The 20,525-nt window shown below is 34.4% G+C and overlaps 1 protein-coding gene across 1 annotated transcript; it reads left to right on the top strand.

Moving 5' to 3' along the window:
• Positions 1 to 1,049: 1,049 nt before the first annotated feature.
• Positions 1,050 to 19,858, top strand: LOC142357233 (uncharacterized). The gene is made up of 3 exons (XM_075408891.1): positions 1,050 to 1,215; positions 9,436 to 9,604; positions 19,465 to 19,858. Exons 1-3 carry the CDS (start codon positions 1,164 to 1,166, stop codon positions 19,820 to 19,822), a joined length of 579 nt encoding a protein of 192 aa, XP_075265006.1. The 5' UTR covers positions 1,050 to 1,163; the 3' UTR covers positions 19,823 to 19,858.
• Positions 19,859 to 20,525: the final 667 nt, after the last annotated feature.

The following is a 20,525-nucleotide window of genomic DNA, read 5'->3' on the forward strand; positions in this document are numbered from 1 at the left end:
TGAAATGCAGTGAAAGCGGTAAAAATATGTAAGTTCACCGCTAGATGTAAGTTCAACTCCTGCATGTCAGCTACTTCTTCTTCCACTACGCCAATTGTCACTTAATTCTAGCATATTTGTTTTGAATTTAAATCAAAATCACTGTACTTTTTTTTGTAAAACAGACGTTTTGGACTTTTGCAAGGTTAGCGGTGAAATGCAGTGAATTTTGCAAGTTCACGGCTTACTCTAGTGGTGAAATTACATAAATTTACTGCTTAAAAAATTTCAAAAAGATGTATGATTACTCGTCGGTAAATTTTCTTAAAAAGTTAAAAAAGTATCATAATAATAGAAAATTCGAAGCCTTTTCTCAGCGGTGAATTTATGTGATTTCACCACTAAATTGAGCGGCGAATTTGTGTAATTTCACCGCATTCACTGCTGCTCTCACACAGTTTTAAATCTTTTTTCAAAGCGGTGAATTTATGTAATTTCACCGTCAAATTCAGCGGTGAAATTATGTAATTTTACCACTACCAGGCGATAATGTTTCTTTTTCACCGCATTCACCGACTGATTTATGTTATTTCACCGCTTTCACCGCTTACCTTAATTTTTCCACATTCACCGCTTATTTTACATAACTTTGCGTTGAATGGCGGTGACACCTCGACCCGGGATACAAGAAGTTGATAAACGGCTGATAAATTAAGATTGAAATCCCTTCTTGTTTAAACATTTAGCGCTACTCTAGTGTTGCTGACATTATTTATTCACATTCAGCTGAAGAATTCATTTGCTTTTGAATTTGTTTTTGATGGGAAACAAAATCAGTCAGGGTAGCCGGCAAAAATACATTTTCTCTCTTTCTAAATTTCATTCTTTGTTTCGATAAAATTGAATTTTTTATTGCTTATTTCTTTTTTAGGCTACATAAAGACTCTTTTTATCTTTGGAGGCGCCAACCAGACAATGCAAAATAAAAATCACGTGTTTGACTCATTTCTTTTGAAGTCGCTCAGATGAAAAATGAACCATTTCTTTTCAGTAGTTGACCTCCAAATATTTTTTTAAAGAGAGTTTCATTAGCGAATAAAATTTTTTAGCGGTACAAACGCTTATCTTCATCTTGGAACAGTGTTACACATAACTAACAAATAAAACTAAAAGAAGAGATACGAATGTCTGTGACAATTTTATCTTTTATGCTCATTGCAATATCGGCTTTCATTGGTAAGGTATCCCTCATCTAATGAATTACAAACAAACTGTCGATTTCAAATCTTATAATAACAAGGATGCTCGTTAATGTGCGGTGGCACATGATGTTCCGACCCGAGCTCATCTCTAATTTTGACTTATTTGTCAACCAAATGAAGAGATAATCAAAAGTAGATGTTTGAGTGGGACAAAATCGTTACACAACCAAACCACAAATGCCCTTGAAAGGACTACGAGAAAAAAGCAAACAATAAATTATGCAGAAACGAAAGCTTCAAAGTCAGGGTAAAAACTCACCATTTAAATTTAAAAGTACCTAGTAACAACGTCAAAAGGCAATCGGATGACATCTTAACCACACACACACAGATACTTCTTCCTAACTACACAGCATATGGGAACTTTCCTTAATGAGACTAAGTAATAATTCGACAAAGAGATAAATAATTAGCCAAAATTCAAAAAAACAATCAGCCAAAACAATCAACCTTCTTTTCAACCAAATAATTTAAAATATCTCAAAAATCATTACCTTTTAACAAAAACTTTCTTTTTAAGTATACTAAAAGTCATTGCGAAACCAATGGGACCTGTTTTTGGTTATACTAAGTCACAGAAAGGGAATAAAGATGCAGAAAAACAAAAAATACAAACGAAATGCGAAAAGGCAGATTATTGAAGCCATTGCAATCATTAGATTTTATCTGAATATTAGACATTTTTGTTTCAATTGTTATTGAAAACTAATAAACTAAGTATAAAACAAAAATTTAATAATGTTCAATCGGGCCATATTTGAAAATTATTGGGATCTGTTATCACGCGAATGTGCTAAAAGAAGAGAAATTTAAACACAAAAATTGACCACTCAGAAAACTTTTTTGAACAACGCATATTGTGCAAGAAAAACATCAACTAGGGCAAAATTGCAATAAGAAAATATAAAATTTGAATCACTGGGACTTAGATGAGAACTCACAAAGTTGAGATCAAGTTAAAAGTTGACAAAAAGAACGAAAACTGAAAAGTTTAAAAAATCTTTGAAAACGAATATCTTAAACTTTGAGACTAGTCGCTATAAATGAGTGTTTGAGTAACATTGTTCATTAAATCCTCCATTAGAAGCTTATAAGACCTGTCAGTTTTTTACGGCTACATGGAATATAAAAAAATTGGCAAAAGCAGCAAAATAAAAAAACGTTCGAGAAAAGTGTCGAAGCCATTAATAAAGACTTTTTGTAAAACCTTTTTTCATTTTTATATCCTATTTACAATTATAATATTACATTTTTAACAGCATTAGAATTCTTCTTTTGTAAAAATAAGACTTCAAAGGTGTGAACAACTATATTAGAACCTCTAAAATTTTGAGAGAACCCATAGTATCAACGCCATTAAACTCAAAAGCTTTCACTGGACGTCAATGGATACGCTAAGTTGTGCCTCGATGAGAAGACAAGGATGTTTTTCATCCATAAATTATCAATAGGAAATCACAATAAGCCTTATGATTATGAGAACAACAACAAACACAGGTAAAATCCAAAGTTTCACAAAGAAAACTTGGGAGAAGAAAGTGTCGAAGCCCTTTAAACCATAAATTTTTCAATGAAAACTTTATCTACCATCCATTGAACGTCTTCTCCAAGCCGACAGGAACTAAAAATATTAGGATAACGTGATAAGATTTCAAAAAGAAACAAAAATACGAAAAAGTATCCAAAAATTTTTAAAAATTTATGAAAACCCGTGGCTTCGAAGTCAAACGGGAATCAAACCAATAGTTAGAAGATAAAATCGCAAATCAGATTAATCTTGTTTGCAATAGGAAAGAAATTGGCCTTGAGTTTGCTGAGACTGACTGACAGTTCGCGAAAATAACTTTAAGATCGGTTAATGTTTCAAAATTTTCAAAAAAATGTTTTTAAGTCCTAACAGCAATTGCATTAAATTCAATAGCTGTCACCGGAAGACAATGATTACCCTAAGCTACGCCTCGTTAGGAAGACAAAGATGTTTGTTCTTCATAAGTTATTAGTAAGAGATCACATGAAGTATTATGACTGTGAAAACAACGACAAAAACTGGCAAAAATCAAAAATTTCAGCAGAAAAGTGGTATCAAGAAGAAGGCGTCAAAGTCATTTAAACCATAAACTTTTCTCTAAAGACTTTATCTACGGTGCATCGGACGTTTTCTCTAAGTCAATGGGAACCATCAATATTATGATTAGGTGATAAGATTTCAAAAAGAACCAAAATTATGATAAAAAATCCAATTTTTTCTTTTTAAAATTATTCAAACTCAATGAATCGAAGTTATAAAACCAATAGTTAGCAGATAAAACCGCCAACCAGAGTTTTTTAATTGCAGTTGAAAGGAAGTGGGTTCTGTAATTAATGAGACTAACTTACCATTCGAAAAAAAAAAATTTAGATCGGTCAATGTTCAAAAAAAAATTATGAAAACTTTTTTATAGACTTAACAGCCATTAGATGTCCACTCAAATAACTATACAAGAAAATCAAAAATTAATTAAAAAATTCAAAAACTCTGAGTTTAATTCAAAAAATTGAATCCTTGATAACGGATTTTTAATCCTTGGTCATCATTTGACTATAAATTACGTTTGCCATTTAGGGAACCTTGATGTGAAATATGACTTGTCTCAAAGTGATTAAAAGACAATAAACAGGAAGTTTTTCAAAAACTATAGCTCTTAGATTGAATTCGCATTTTTTTATAGTAATGTTTCCTAAGAGACCAGAACTTGCCTTTTTTATCGTCTTTTGTTTATTGATAACACAAAATTGTTAAATGTAGCGTTAAATGTAATTTTGAATTAATAATTTTTAAAGAAAAGATCTAAATTTGAACGAAAATTACACTGAATGTGAACAAAATCATGCAAATATCACGTATTCACTTAAAATTTTAAACCTCGTTAACTCTTCGAAAAAAAAAACGAAATTCAGAAAAATCTTTTTATTTTCGAATTCTGCGTGGCTCGGGTTTTTTAATGATACCACCCACATTTCTGTACTATGATTATATCGATCGGCCAAAATTGACTAAACAATAAAAAACCCGTTTGAGTATATAGTTGGGTCGGAACTATAAAACTGAACCTAGTGTTAGGTTGTTATCCGGGTAGTAAACTGTTACCAAAAGATGATCAGAAACAGAAAACAAAATCAATAAGTTTTTTTGCGATTTTATTACCTCAATTATATAAATATGTTTGCTGCATTATATGGATTTTTGCTCCATCAAGGAACCTCTGTCCGTATTTTTAGAAGAAACGTTTTTTTGACATTTTTTTTCAAATGAAATGATGTAAACAACCAAGTAATCTGGGAGTGGTTATCTTGTGAGATCGTCTAAGATTATGTAAATATCTTATAACAGGATGCATCCTCTTACAAGATCTTCTGGTATAACCTTACAAGATAAGCATTCGCGTTACAACATTTTTTACAGGATTAATTTTCTCCCAATTCCCAGAATTCTAGCATGACACGACCAATTTGGAGTAAATCGACATATAACAAAAGCAGTGCATATTCAGTTTCTGTTGATGTAAAACTTGAAAACTAGAATATGCACAATTTTTGTGACAAATATTTTGAAACACACTAAAAATCAAAAAGAAATTATATAATTGTTTCATTGAGCTCGTCCGCTTTGAGTGTCATATCTAAATGAGAAACTGCATAGCAAGCTTTTTGTTCAGAACGGGCACCATCAGAATGGCATGATAAAAAAACATAATGATTTAGTTAACATTTTTGAAAATCTAATTTTTCTGGCATTATACTATAAGTAGAAGCTAAACGTATCATGAGGAAAAAAATTGAGTTTGTTATCATGCTCGTCAATTTTCAAATAAACAAACGCATAAAAAGCACTAAGAAATGCTCAACCCTTTCTCGGCTTTTTTAATGCGTAAAATGAAGAAAAAATCACACAAACGAACCAATGGGAATGCAGCTCAACGAAAACGAACTTGCAAGGTTTCTGAAGGATAACCATTCATCTAGAAAGATCTTACGAGATAAACTTTCTTCGCGTCAGCATTAGTTGCCCATGTTTTGAGGGCAATTTTACTTAAATATTGGCATAGAAAGTTCGTGAAGAGAAAGTGACATAAATGGGGTGAAAAATTCAAACGACTCTTACTATAGGAACTGTTTTTTAAATTCATACGAAAAATCCATATTTGTTCCGACCCCTCTTGAGGGGGGAGGAACTATATACATAAAAGGGTTCTTTGTTCAGTCAATTTTAGCCTACCGATATGTTCATCTTATATAGATATGAGTGGTATCTTTAAAAAGCATGTGCAGCGTAAAAAATAAAAAGAAAAATATTTTTTTGAATTTCCTTTTTTAGAGCCAGTTATCGAGGTCTTTTGTGAACATAAGACCAATTTGCGTTGCTTTTTTCATTTTTTCAGAAATTTTTTCCTAACAATTGCTCAAATCTGCTAAAAAAATATTTAAAAAATTAATAACAATAGTGCCTTGTTTTTGTGTTTAAGACAAAACAGTTTTGTTGACTACTTTGATTTTATTTTGTTGTTAAAATTTTGGTTAAACATCAAAAAGTGCACGAAATTAGCTCCTTTAGTCCACTTTGATTAGGTTTGCCGGAAATAAACAACCAAAAACCACTAGCACATTCCTTGTAAAATCCAACGTGACAATTCCTACTTCCACTTCCATTGAGAGTGCTCCAGAATTAAAATGATATCGTTTTTGTCCTGACTTTACTCGATGATCATCAGAAAAGAAGCATTTATTTTTTAATTTAACTATCAAACTATCTATATCAAAAACATTCGTAACAAATAATTGATTTTTAGCGATTAACAACAGCATGGTTAGTTTTGCTCTTTATCTAGTTTTTATCTTGGATTATCACAATCCAAATATAAATCGGATTGTAATTAAATCGGAAATATATATCGGAAAGTTGGTATTTTGTGAAATTTTTTATTGAAATTTTTATGCCAATTAAAGAACAGAACAATCCCAATCAACATTCACTGTTGATAGTTCTAATTAGTTTCATAAGCAGTCCTAAATTAGTATAACTTGTTTTGTTTGATCGAAAGCTGAAGGTTAATTTGACTTTTAAAATTAATTGTTTTTTAAAAAAAAAACAATTGTTTATTGAGCTTTGCCACTATTTTTCTCTTAATTTGGCCATTTTTAAGTTTAGTTTCAGCAAAAAAAACAGTGCTTCCTCTTTCTACTGGATTCATTTTTCATTGCTGCTTTACGCATTAATCCATGGTTTCCTGGCACTGATACTGTTAGATTTCACATTTTTTTAAAATTTTGTCAATTTTTCAAGTTCTTTCCTTTTGTCACATTATCACATTATTGACAGTTCACATATCACATTATTGGTTCAACATAAGTCACAATCAAACATCAAAATTTTAAAGTTATAAAATATGACTTTAACGGCTTCGACACCACTCTTAACTGGTTTTTTAAAACTTTTGTATCCAACTGGTGTTTTTGTTTCGTCTCTTTAGCAGTATGAAAATTCCTGGATAATAACAAGTCTGGTATTAAGATTTTAGTAAACAGCTGTTGGCTTTAACGACTTTAAGACCAATTTCAAAAATAAAAAAAAATGATTTTGCAATTTTTTTTTGTTAGCACGTCTCATTAACTACAGGTCACCTATGACTTATGGGCGTCGCAAGAAGCCAAAATTAAACAAAATCTAATTTTTGTGATGAATTCCTTATGATTTTATTGGATTCGACACGCGTTCTACCTAAAAAAATACAAATTAATTTTTGATTTTTGTCTATATTTGACGTTTTTTGCTGACGTAAGGCAAAATGTGAATTACTAAACACAAGTAAAGACGTTCTTTTCCAACGGTACAAGTTTGAATTGTTAGAGAATATGCTGTTCTAGCATGCGTTTAAACTGTGAGCGTGATCTGACAGTCCGGACTTCATGCGGTAGCTTATCCCACATTGGGATGCTTCTTTTTGTGGTGATCGACTGCTCGACTTTAGGAGAATTAGCTGTTCAGTTCTGTTGTTTTTTCTTACTAAGACAAAAGACGTAGAAAAAACTCTCAGTTCCGTCTAATTTCAAGGATGAAATATCACTCCTAAGTTTGAAACACTCATCTGGCTTATTAAAATTCTGCAGGCAAAATGTCAGATTTTACTAAGTCTCTAAAACATTTCCCATTTAGCAAACTTTAATTCACCAATTGATTTATCGATTAATTGGCTGCACTGCAGAGAAATTCGAGCTCTGAAAAATAGAGAACTAGAAGTTAAATGAGGAAGGACAAGGCCTTTGAATGGCATCAATCGTGCTTTCAGAGGTAAATGCTAACGTATAAGGTATATGGATCTAATTGCTGTGGTCTTATTTGATAGGAATTCGTTGAGTAGTTCATAAAATTTTAATTTAGTGGTTCCGTTTAAGTTGCGTTAATAACGGAAATATTTTTTGTACACAATTTTCTAACTCATTTTTTTCGTATTTGTACTTTTGCTTTCCTCCAATTACAGATCCAAATTTTTCCTTTCTCTTCAGAGAGTAGGCGCAGCAACCTTGCTTATATCTAGTTTTATTGTTTACTTTTACACAGTTTTCAATTGCATCGAGATCTACTACTATCTCATTGATTGACTTATTTACGCTCCTTAATTTGATATCATCTGCCAAAATAACCGGTGGGTGTCGGGGAGCCTCAAAGCATCAAACTGACAGCTGATTAAAAAAAAATTGAGAGGGCAGAAACCAATTACCATTGAGGAACTCATTTGGTCCCTAAATTGATTCTGATCTAGACATTTTCGCAGAATAATTTTTCAATCTGCTATCTGGATAGCCCCAAAAAATTTAATATGACTTCATCAGTAGTGTATGAAAGGTGTTATCCAGTACGTCAACGATTTCGTAAAGATTGTAGAAAAGGATTGCACGGTCGTCCAGTATGCAGACGATACGTTTTTTTACATTCGAAACTGATGAAATATCGTCAAAAAAATTGACCATAACATCTCAAAAATTATTGATTTTCTTGCAAAGTCCCAGTTAGTGTTGAACAAACAAAAAACAAATTATATTGTATTCAGCACCAGGTAGAGGTTAACAAATACAGTTCTGAATTTCGACAATTAAAAATGCAGAATCAAATAGTGAGATATCTTCGCATAATTATTGATAGCAAACTAAAACTTGACGGAGAATTGAAAAAGATTCTTCTTGAAAATGAGAATGGATTGTGGAATAAAAGTTTTGAATACACTCAATAAAAGTTTACCAGAGAAGACGAAATTCTTATTTAGGTCATCTACATTATTCCGCCTTAATTTTGAAAGGGTTGCAAAAGTCATTACTCAAAACTTTAAAAAAACAATTGACTTGGGGAATAAAAACCATTTTTAATTGGAGAAAATTAGATCGTTCCACAGATCTCAAACTTCGCAACAAATTACTAGCAGTCTCTTATCTCTTGAAATCACCTTGCTCAAAATATTTTTTTCGCTTACTTTAACGATCTTCCAGCATATAAATTTGAACCTCTCTCTACCATGAGAATAAAACAACATGACAGGTCAAAAAATAACCTTCGATATAAGAAAGAAAAATAAATTTTTAACTGATCCCTTTACTGCACAAGCCTATCCAAATTCTAATAGTCTGCCCTCTCATATTAGATTGAAAACAACATCGAAAGCTTCCTTAAAAAAGAACTGAAAGAATAATTTTTGAACTGAAAGTAACTGATATGAAAGATGACATTGAGAGCATTAGATTTTAATTTTTATTCCTAATCTTCATGGTGTACATAAAAAATTATAAGAACTGTTTATGCTCGCATTTTAGGCCATTTTTTTTACTAATGTCAGTCAAATTTTTAGTTAAATAATTTACTTATTTTATAATTTAACATAATGTTATATTCTTAACTTTATTTTGCCTCTTTTGCCATTTGCATTTTATTCTTATGTGTGTCAGAGGAAATTAACAATGTTCTTCTTTTTTTAACTGAGATCTCTACTGTCAAGAGTAGATTACTCTGTGTTGCGTAGAAAGTGACGCAATCAGACTCTGTTCCAGCTAAGAGAGGTTCTCAGAGTTTAATGTGGTCTAGGACTGATTTGCTCCGGAGGTAAGGTACTGGGTATGCGATACTTTTTGATATGTAATACAATTGATTTTATTAATTTCCTTTTTGGAGCCACGAACGGAGGGTGGTGTCCAGAAGGCTTCACCGGAACTGAAGACACCAATAGACTCAGCTCGGTGACATTCAGAAAGCGCTGCTTCAGACCAATTCAGAAACCTTTCCAAAACTTCTATGAGATTCTCAACTACTGTCAGACAGCAATAAAGGAAAACTATGAATGGTGCGTCTCTTATGCGTTTCCTTGCGTGTCTGATGATTTGTTTCAGACCATCTCCAGACCTTGGCTCAGACTTATCAGACCAAAATAGCCTCTGATCAGACCATCTCCAGACCATGGTCCAGACTGTAGTGCGCTCGAACGTCCATCCAGAACCTGTAATTTCGGTTTGAGAACACACGGGTGTGCGCTCGACTGGGTCTGATCATAAATCAATTTGGGTCTGGATCTCAACATGTGTATTAATTTGTTAGTCTTTCGGGTTACACAAAACTCATTATAACACCGCAGAGGTATATCTAAATGGCAAATTGGCTCTTTTTGCGATGGCAGATTTCGGTTAATTTACAAGTGTAGGCTCCATACATTGCTACTTGTTTCCCAAACTTTGTATCTTACCTTGTTTTAAGATCAGTCATACAACTTTAGGTAAAAATTGTTACGGATTTTTATCCCGAATAGCTTAAATTGAAATTGTATACTGGATTGGCATTACGATACAAAATTTAATTACGTAATTGGACAAATTTGATTGTGACGATTTGGGTACACCTGTGCGATGTAATGGTAATTTCTCTTCACTGTGCACTTCTTTTGTAACCTGTTAGATTGTCATCTCCCAGTCGACAGAGGTCTTTTACCATGTCAAGCTTATTTTCTAAAGAACTTATCCTCTTGCCGAATTTTTTCCTGGGAACATCCGGAGAGACATATTCTGACAGAAAAAAATGTGATGACATAAGTTTCCCAGCGGGATTTGTGAAAACTTTTGTCTCAATCTTCCCGGGAAAAGCAGAATATTCACCACTAGAATCAAAAGATGCAATGGTTTTCCGTATCAGAGAAACTTATTCTACTTTGTTATTTGTGAAAACCGTAAAATCTGACAGACAACTCAAAAACTATCAAAACTATCGAAAAAATTCCGAAAAATCTCTAAATTTTCTGTTCCTTGGTTTCTTTTGTGAAACCTGACAATCTGCAAAACAAAATTCATTGAAAAACTCAACAAAAGCGACTGTCCGCTACAATTGAGCTGTTAGTGTTGTGTGCAGTGAAAGAAACTGTATGCTGAAAATAGAGGAATAAAGAAATATCTTTAAAACTTAAGAGTTTCAGACTTCCTTTAGTTTTATTCTAGTGGATGCGACTGTACGTTGAAGCTGAAAATAGGTTTCGTTTCTCTCCAGGTCTCAACCAAGTAAAATAAAACAGAAAAATAGATCAGAACGAACCACTCAACGACACACAGCACGGATTGCATCGCGCAAACAAAAGGAAAGTTACTTACATGCTCCTTCATTTACAAAACATCAGATCGCTGGGAGCAAATCCTGATGAACATGGAAACTACAAAACTTAAACCTTCTTTTTAAGAGTTTACTTCAACATGGTTAAAAGAACTTTCCAATTCGGATATTTTTACCAACAATTTTATCTGAAATTTACTATGCAAGGCTCCAAGAAGAAGAGGGGAAGTATTGCTTTGTTATCATCTAACGACTCGAAACATTAAAAAAAACAGCATAGAATCAAATTTTTCAAAACTCTATTTCAAAATTTGTAGAACAATTCTAGGACCCATCATAAAACCCCTTCCTTTTTTTTCTTCGAAATTACATTGTGGGGTGGATGTGTGAAGGGAGATTATCCAGACTATCGAGTTGAGGCCAAGGAAGGTCGTCCAAACTTTACTGTTACTCACAGGAACAAACCACTAGCAGTTCAGTAGAAAACCTTATTTCAGACACCTCAACTGGTTTAACACAGCAGATAAGCAAACTGACAATCAACGACGACATATCTCGTTTCCTGATTCCAGTTGGAACTATCCGTTTTTATCCCGACAGAAAAGATAACCTATATAAAGTCTCCATCTTGGAGCACGACTTGGTCCGGTCCAAGGTGAGGTACTTGCATTGGGGTCCAAACTACGATGAATGGGTGTGCTCAAAATCAATTTGGGCGTATTCACAACTCACCCAACTTTTGTCAACAGTGAAAAAGATACCGAAAGATCTATATGCCCGCATAGACGAGTTGGTTCAATCTGCAACACTGGGCATTGGCCCATCAGGCCCCAGTGACAATCCAAGCAAATTACCAGATTTGAAAACTATTTGCAATAAATGTGTTCCAACGATCCGCTATATCCCCGTGAAGTTTCGAATGCCATGGTCCGGGATTATTACGTCAATCATAGAGGACTGCATCTCAAATCCTGACTGTGTTGATAACTGGAAGAAGTTTTTCGCAGCTAAATGTGTTTTGCGTGCTTCCAACAGAGGGGGTAAAAAACATAAGCAGCAGCAGGAAAACTCACTGATGAATAGATTTGAGCGACGGAGGTCGGGTGAGTATGCTGCTCTTTGATACGAAGTTGCCCTTCAATGAAGTAAGCAAAAAATAAAAGTAACAGCACAATGGATGCACTTGCCTCCCGAGCGAAAACAGTTTGTCTTCAAGGACAGTTTGGTCGTGCGGCAAATATTTTATCATCGGAGGGAATAGCACCCTACAACAAAAGAACACTCATTGAACTCAGAAAACAGCATCCAGAGGAAAACGAAACTCTTGAGCCGTTGGAAGACTATAGCTGTGAAGCTTATCAATTCGATGAGGGAAAGGTCCTTTTGCAGCTTCAGTCTTGTTCGGAATTTACAGCAGCTGGGCCGTCCAAAATGTACCCAGAGCATCTTCTCCACGCAATCAATTGTTCAATTTTAGATCAATCAAAGCGGGCAATGAATTCTCTAACCAAACTAGTGAACTTGGCCAGCAGGGGCAAGCTCCCACGTTTTGTGGCTCCAGCTTTTTGTAGTGCTATATTAACAGCATTGAATAAAAACAAAACCGGAATTAGACCTATTGCTGTGGATGAAGTTATTCGGCGCCTTGTTGCCAAGTGCATTGCAAAATAAGCAGCCAGCGAGGCGGTTGAGTTGTTTAGTTCAAAGCAGTTGGGAGTTGCTGTCAAGGGAGGTGCCGAGAGCATAGTGTTTGCCACAAAAATAACCTTGGAAAGAATGAAGAGAGTAAAAAGTGGGGGCATACTTAAAAATGCTTCAGAAACGCAATTAATTCAGTTAAGCGCAGTCATCTCCTCGGCTCAACAAAAGTTTTGATGCCTAGTATAATTTCATTTGCATCGTTTTGTTACTCGAAACATAGTGATTTGTTCTTCAATAAATCAACTGTTGACAGTCAGACAGGAGTGCAACAAGGTGATCCACTGGTTTCACTTCTGTTTTCATTGGCCATCGGGCCTCTTATTGACGAAATCGAAAGCAAAATACCGAATCTCTTGCAACATTGCTGGTATCTCGATGACGGAATTATAGCAGGAACCGAGATCGAACTTTGTAAAGCGTTAAAAATTCTCTCGGAATCAGGAGAAAAATTTGGTTTGGAACTCAAGCAGGATAAGTGCGGGCTATGGTCAGTCGAAAACATGTCAAAAATTGACAGTTTGATCAAGAGGAACTGTGTAGATGGAATTGAAATTTTGGGAGCTGCTATAGGATCTGATGCTTTTGTTTCCTCTTGTTTACTCAAACGAGTTAAAAATTAGAGGAACTTCTAGAAAATTTAGCATATTTAAACGGTCTTCAATGTGCTCTTGGTATTTTGCGTTTTTGCCTTGGTGCTCCAAAAATGGTCTACTTTTTGCGATGCAATTCTCCTCGAATCAAATAAAATCCGTCGAAAATTTGATTCGGCTCAGCGTGCAAACTTTGAAGGGATTCTTGGAGTTTTGTTGTCAGACACCTCTTGGGACCAAGCATGCCTTCCAATCAATAAAACCGGTGTAGGAAAAAGACGATCAGCAGATCAAGTTCAGGCTGCATACGTTGGATCTTTTTTTCAATCCTCTGTTTTTGTAGAAAAATTTACAGGCCATAATCCAACTCAAGACACCTCATTTGTAAAAGCAGTTGAAGAATTGAGCAAAACTGCGACCACATATGCCTCTCAAAGAAAAATTCAGGAGGAACTTGATGACTCAGCCTTTGACAACTTGTTAGGAAAACAAATTTCCATAAGAGAAAAAGCTCGCTTACAATGTCTTTCTCTACCGCAGTCTGGTGCCTGGTTATCCGCAGCCCCCATTCCAGCTCTGGGACTACACCTATCATCCAATGAGTTCCGTGTTGCTCTCAAATATCGACTGGGTGTCTGGGTGTAAAATTGTACGAGAACGAGAGAAAATGTCCTTTTTGTAAATTTGGGACTCTTGATGTAATGGCCCATCTCTGAACAGAAAAGTTTGCTACCCGACAATAACTCCAGACCGGGCGATATCTTCTTACCTGTATGGAATTCCGGTCAACCACCAGCTTTAGACGTTACTGTCAGTTCTCCCTTGCAGTCAAGCCTCATTATTAATGCGTCGGAGAAGAGTGGTTTTGCTCTGTCAGCTGCTGAGGACAGGAAGTACGAACAGTACGCCCAGAACTGTTGTGAAGACGGAATTCAATTAATTCCTCTGGCTTTCGAAACGTTTGGAGGATTTTCAGAGACAGTTCTTAAGACCCTCAAACGAATCGCTACTCTGGCTGATAACAGAAATTTGCAGCCGGTGGGGTTGTCGGTAGCCTTCAGTAGGTTATCTCAATCAGTCTCTGTTACAGCAATTCGGGGGTCTGCAATCATGCTCCTTGCAAGGGATGCGAGATTATAGACACATATGAAACGAGAGCAGATCTTTGAATCCTTGTTGCAGAAGTTAAGAGGCGAGTCGGCCTTGAACAGTGTGTCATCCATGAGCGGGGACAATCTATATTGATAAGTTTTTGACTCACCCAATGAGTGGGGAGCCCAAATTTAATGAATTGTCATACTATTTGTACCTCAGTGGCGGGTGAAATGTGATTGCCCAGAACAGGAAGTTTTACCTCAAACAATTTTTCCAAAAACGAAACTTTTTTGATTGCATGGGTGATTCATGGGTTAAACTGATAACAAGGATCGTTGATCGTTTATGAACCAAGATTTTCTAATTGTAAATTTTAATTTTTTTAAAAAAAATCGTATACAAGACATCTAAAAGTATTAACGCTTTTAAGCAATTCGTTCTTGAGAATTTGACTCCGGTAGGACCCAAGCGCAAACGTTTCTCATACACTGATTTCATAATTGAGATGTGGGGGAAAAAGCCTACTGAAAAATTTTCTTTCAAAGATTGAGTCTCTAGAATTACACTGTAAATCTAAATTTTCTGAAGCCACAAGAATATAACCTAAGACGAAGATAACTTTGGATATTATTTTATCAAAGATCAACTTCTCGTTTCAAATACTCCAAAACATAAAAGAGCTAACCAAAGTAAAATTCGTTCAGAGACTCAACCGTATGAGAATTTTGAGTGAGTAGAAAAATAAGCAGAAGCAGTGCAAGGACGCAATGGGAAGTCCTTTGGGCACCTATGCTACGCTAATTAAGATAAATTAAAATCTATCAACGCAACTTCCTTCTAGAATATCCGTGCCTCTATATCGCGAAAATCAATGGTATAGATGCATTTATAATTGGACGTGTCCTTGAGGATATGTTTCATAAAACAAATTGATTAGAAAAAAACACGAAAAATGATGGATCGACCATGAGTTAAAAAAAATTGTTTGTTTAAAAGCAGCTATTAAAACTAAGGGTATAATGCTGAAAGCATTAAAAAATATATGAAAAAAAGATTGCAAAGAAGTTAAGATCAAGGCATGAAAAAGTTTTTTACGACTATCTCAAAAATATCTGCAAATAAGGTTTGAGGCAAAAAAAGAAAATAAGAAAACTGTTCAGAAGAACTAAAGTAACTGTACGATAGAAAATATGTCGAACCATTTCAAACATTTTGTTCTGTGGCAAGCCTCTTGTTGGCAGGAATTGAGAATCCTAAGAATCTTACTTATCCAAATAACAAAAAATGGCAAAATAAAGCCATTATGAAGGACTGAGGCATTATTAATCCCTCAAACTACAGACGTTTCTCCTTAATTTCATAATTTAGCTCTGAATTCATACAATCAAGAAACTCATACATTTTAGATTGATTTCTTTTATTTTAAAAGTGAAATCTCTCAGCAACGAAAAAAACATGTTTTCTAAGCAAACGATCATTAAACGCCCTAACCGATATGCGTGCAAATCAGCAAGGAAATTTGGTGAACAAGCTGATGACTCAATGAAGGCTGCTGGACCTATCAGAAGCCTTTGGCAGAGTTGATAACCAGTTACTAATAGACAAGTGTTGCAGATATGGTTTCAAAGGCAAATGAAATAGATTCTCTACTATTCATACTTCACTAACAGAAAGCAGTTTGTTTGCACACGCGCTGGATGCTCTGCAATCTTCTTTTAAATAAATAACTTTGTGCTGGGAAAAATGACTTTTTTACTACCGAAGGGAAATATTATTGTGCTTCTTGCTGAAAATACAAATGTTTGGCATTTTTGAAGAAAAACAAAACATGCATGGGACTAATGCGTTATCGAAATTGCTAGCAGAAATTAATATGGATCCAAACATTCGCAAAAATCGTTTTCTGTTACTGTGTCTATTGAAAAACAAAATGGCATGTATCTAGGAATTCTTGGAAGAAAAACGAGAGTAAAATACTTAGGTGTTAAGAATGAGAGCAGTTTCGCTTTTTTTATTCCAAAAAATTTTTTGATTGGAAAATGTCATCACTTCAAAACTGTATTATTTCAAAAAGAAAAGAACATAGAACCACGTTCTTTTGAAAGAAGTAGAAACAGTATGTAAAACTACAGTACAAATACCTTTTTATACACGGAATAGCAAAGAAGAACGATCATTAAAGGCTACGGCGGCTTCAGCAAAACTGCCAATCGAGGAAAATCAAAACAATAAGAAGTAAGATACTGCAGAACGGATACTAATATGGATTCCATTTTGGAACTGTTAAATTTTATGCTTTCAAATTTTTTAATTAATGTTTTGAGAAAAAAAAAACACTTTAGCGAAAAAACCTTTCTAAGAAATGGAAAAATAGAGAGATTGCTTTACAATGAGATGCGGATAACAGTAACACACTCTCAAGAAATTGTGTTACCAACACAATTTACTTGTTTGAATCAGAAAACCAGAAAAACCAATAAAAGCGCATTTCCGTTCGAATTTGATTTCTTCACAGCCCAGCTCTTTTGCGATAATTGACAAGAACATAAAAAAATAAGGTTGCGTGAGAAGAATCATCTGGTCATAATGATTCATAACGTATTTTGTTTTTTACTTTGTTTATTTTTGGAAAAATTTTTCTGATAGAGTTCCTTGGCAAAGACAGAGAAAACAATTTTTTTCATAGGTCTTGGCTTTTTCCTTACAATTTACAAAGATTTCACCTTTTGTATTTTTGGTGACCAATTGTAGCAGATTCGAGTTTCCAGATGAAGAATTTTTTCATTGAGATAAATGCAGCTACTCATTGCATGCGAAAAATTAGAAGAAATTTTTGGAAGGCACTTATAGAAGTACTGCAATTGAAATTGAAAGACTCTGAAACTGCGCTTAAACAAGCAAAACGCCTTCTAGCATCCGTTTGGTACGGAGCAAAAGCGAATAATAAATTATAAAATTTTGGGGTAATAATAATCGTACTAGAAACAAATTTATGATTTTTTTAAAATGATTTTCGATTTAACTACCTTCGGGCAAATTATTTCAAGTTATTTTTTTTTTCAAATACGTTAATTGAGAGAGTTGTTTTACTTATTCGTTAGAAGTCGAAAATTAATTCAAATTCAAATTTTGAGATCGTGTATGTTTCTAGTTTGCACTTGATGAGCAGCAGCAGCAGCAGTAAACAAAATTATTTATAAACTTGGACTAAGTTGAACGTAATGTGTCGACCTCAGTAATTGATAATTAAAGTTTGACAGGAAAATATCCTGCAATTGAAAATCGATTTTTTTTTCGATTTAGGACTTTCGTCTATTGGGGATTTTAAAACATTGATTTTCTTCTCATTCTGGAAGCAGTGACAATCTCGTTAGTATGAATACGCAAAGGTCATTTCAGTATTAAAAGTTTTCATAATTTTATTGACAAGAAGTTGATTACCGACTGAGTCGGCATGTAACCATAATCACTTAAAACTAAAAACAACACGCCGTATTATATATTTATAAAATCGTAAAATGGTCTTAATTAAGATGATTTTATCAAGTTGCCCGCACTGGGATGAACTGTTAAGACATTAGAACGTAGTATTACGGCACCATATTAGCCTTCGAAAAGGAACTCATTATTGTCAATTATACTACTGCACACCAATAAGCCCAAACACTCTAAAACATTTTCCAGTGAAATCACACAATTTTTTCTCGAGTGATCAAAAATCACAATTATGTGTGTTGAAAATGCAACTCACGTGATTGCACTTCAATAATATTCATCATTTGATTAAAAATTACACAAAATTTGGCATGAACCAGCTTATGAGGAAAAATATCAAATTTCAGACAAAAATTTTATATGGGCTGTTTTTTTGACTTGTTCTCTTGAAAAAGCATAAAATGAATACTAAAGTGATATTTGTTATAAAAACCTAGGCTGCCTTAAGTGTTGAAACGCAGGTGAATTCACAGTAGATTAAACTTGCCTGGTTTTGGGAACTTTTTCTATTGTTAATGAGGTTTTGAATATTTCTTGGCAACACTTAATAGATTGAATCCCGTACAAAAGCAGTGAGTAAGAACACCGAAGAAATATCAGCAAAAAGTTGCCCAGTTTTTCTTTTTTGTCACATATGTGTATTATACGATGAAAGGAGTAAATTCCTTCGATTTCTCCAACACATTATTTGAATTCATTTTTGAAAATTTTGCTGCACTTGATTTCCCATGCCAGATCACAAAAAATATGTATCAACACACGATTTTTCAAATAAAAAAAAAGTAAACGAAAAAAAATGAAAATTACGTGATTTTTTGTTCAAAATCACACGAATATCTTGGTTTGGTGCTTACGAGTTTTCAAGTGATTCACACGGTTTTTATATTTTCTCCCGAAAAAGCGCAAAAATTTTCGTTTGAGCCCCATTTATTATCCAAACTTCGCCCATGAAATTTTAGTTGCTTTTCAGTTAAAAAAGCTTGCAAAAGTTAGAGAAAACTTACACAATTTTTCAATCCGGCTGGCACAAAAAATTCCGTGCTTTTACATGAGAAATTCCACGTAAACTCCTTTGAATCACATGAAAACTCTTGAAGGCCAAAAAGAGATTTGTGTGACTTTATAAAAAAATGCGTCAATTGCACTTTTCTCGTGTGCCTGTGTTGATATATGATTTTTTATTTGATCACACGAGAAAAGTTAGAGTGTTACATGAGTTCTAAGGTACCGTATTAAAGCCGTGTCAAGAACAATAAGAACCTGAGCTATTCCTTGATAAGATCAATAAGCAGCCAATAAAAAACTGCAGCAGGAGATTATCGGAAAACTCTCCAGTCAAACTAAAGGAATTTTGAAATTTTTCCTCAATATTTTGTTGGGTTTTACCTCCCTGCTTTTCCTTCCGAACTAGGGACCAAAAGATGCGCACTTATTTATATGACCCCATAAAAGATCACGCGGTGGAGTAGTAAGTTTCGTAGTTTTTTCAGAGCTCTGAATATTGTAATCAATAATATAAAAATTAAAACTGATGCCATGGCCAACCACAATATTAAAATTGTTCAAAAAGGGAAATTATGTTACGTGCCGGAACAATTATGTTCCGGGTGACGATTGTTAAAAGCATGCTCATGATACATATTACTCGTGAATATAACATTGTGTTCTATGAACAATTTCTGCGGCGCTGTTTAATTTCATATATCTAAAACAATTGCTTGGGTTTCTTCAGGAGGACTAAAGTGAAAGTGTTTCAACCAAAAAACAGAGATGAAATGAAGAAAATGCGTAGTTGGTTGAAATATAGCGTGGACAATTTCAACGAGAATGATGATCTTGTTTGGCTTGGTTTCGTCAGGGGTCGCAAGTGTGACGGAACTGGAAAAGTGGCCACATTTGTTAGTCAGTTGTCTCAAAATTGCGAAAATGCTGACATGAATTACGATCTTTTCTCTGAAGGCGAGCCCAACAACTTCAATGGATTGGGAGAATGGTGCACATGTAGCATTTATAAGGATTGGGTAGCTGACTACGAGTGCTACTTTGAACCAGGAGCATACGGAGTCTGCGAAATTGATATGGGATGGTAAAAAGCATAGCATCCCAGGTTCGGGTCCCATCCGGAAGTGACCTCTGACCAGACCAAGTCCAACGCACACGGTGTATTCCCAGACCAAAATTATAGGGTCTGGGTTTTGGTTCCGGATGCGAATGGTCTGATCAGAGGTCACTTCCGGATGTCACCTCAACCTGGGATGTTTTTTAGTTCTATATGGAAAATTTTAACCGTTTATGATTTAACTAATATATTTTGCAGCTGTCACATTTTTGTTAGGCGGGTCTGAGCAAGTGCAACTATAGCGCAGATGAACTGGAAATAGCAGTTCAGACTGACAAGCCATGTGTAGTATATCAATAAAACAAGCTGGTATAATCAGCGGTTTGACTTTTGGGCCTTATGACCCATTCTGCTGTTCATTCTGGTTCCTATAAACGACCTTGTCAAGTATCTGCCATCGATGGACAAGTTGAATTTTTAGTAAAGCTGTTTAAGACTTATCGAATGCAGAGGTTACATTAGGTTTATACATTAGAAACTTTTTATCATGTTGGATTTTTGATCCATAAAAATTTTTTTATCAAACAATAAAAGTTTTAATCAAACAATATTTCGTTTCAATGATACAAAACAATGTCAACATTGGATGTCAGATTGTACTTCATGTTTACTTGTTTTGATAGTTCGATTTCAAGTAGAAGATACCAGTGAGGCATGGCCATAGTTAACGAAAC

Source organism: Convolutriloba macropyga, unplaced genomic scaffold (assembly GCF_964194025.1).
Source record: "Convolutriloba macropyga unplaced genomic scaffold, txConMacr16.3 SCAFFOLD_2487, whole genome shotgun sequence".
NCBI lineage: Eukaryota > Metazoa > Xenacoelomorpha > Acoela > Convolutidae > Convolutriloba > Convolutriloba macropyga.

Coding starts and splice junctions, on each gene's coding strand:
- LOC142357233 (XM_075408891.1), top strand. CDS start 1,164: ATGTCTGTGACAATTTTATCTTTTATGCTCATTGCAATATCGGCTTTC. Junction 1,216..9,435: donor TGCAATATCGGCTTTCATTG/GTAAGGTATCCC, acceptor TCCTTTTTGGAG/CCACGAACGGAGGGTGGTGT. Junction 9,605..19,464: donor ATAAAGGAAAACTATGAATG/GTGCGTCTCTTA, acceptor GGGTTTCTTCAG/GAGGACTAAAGTGAAAGTGT.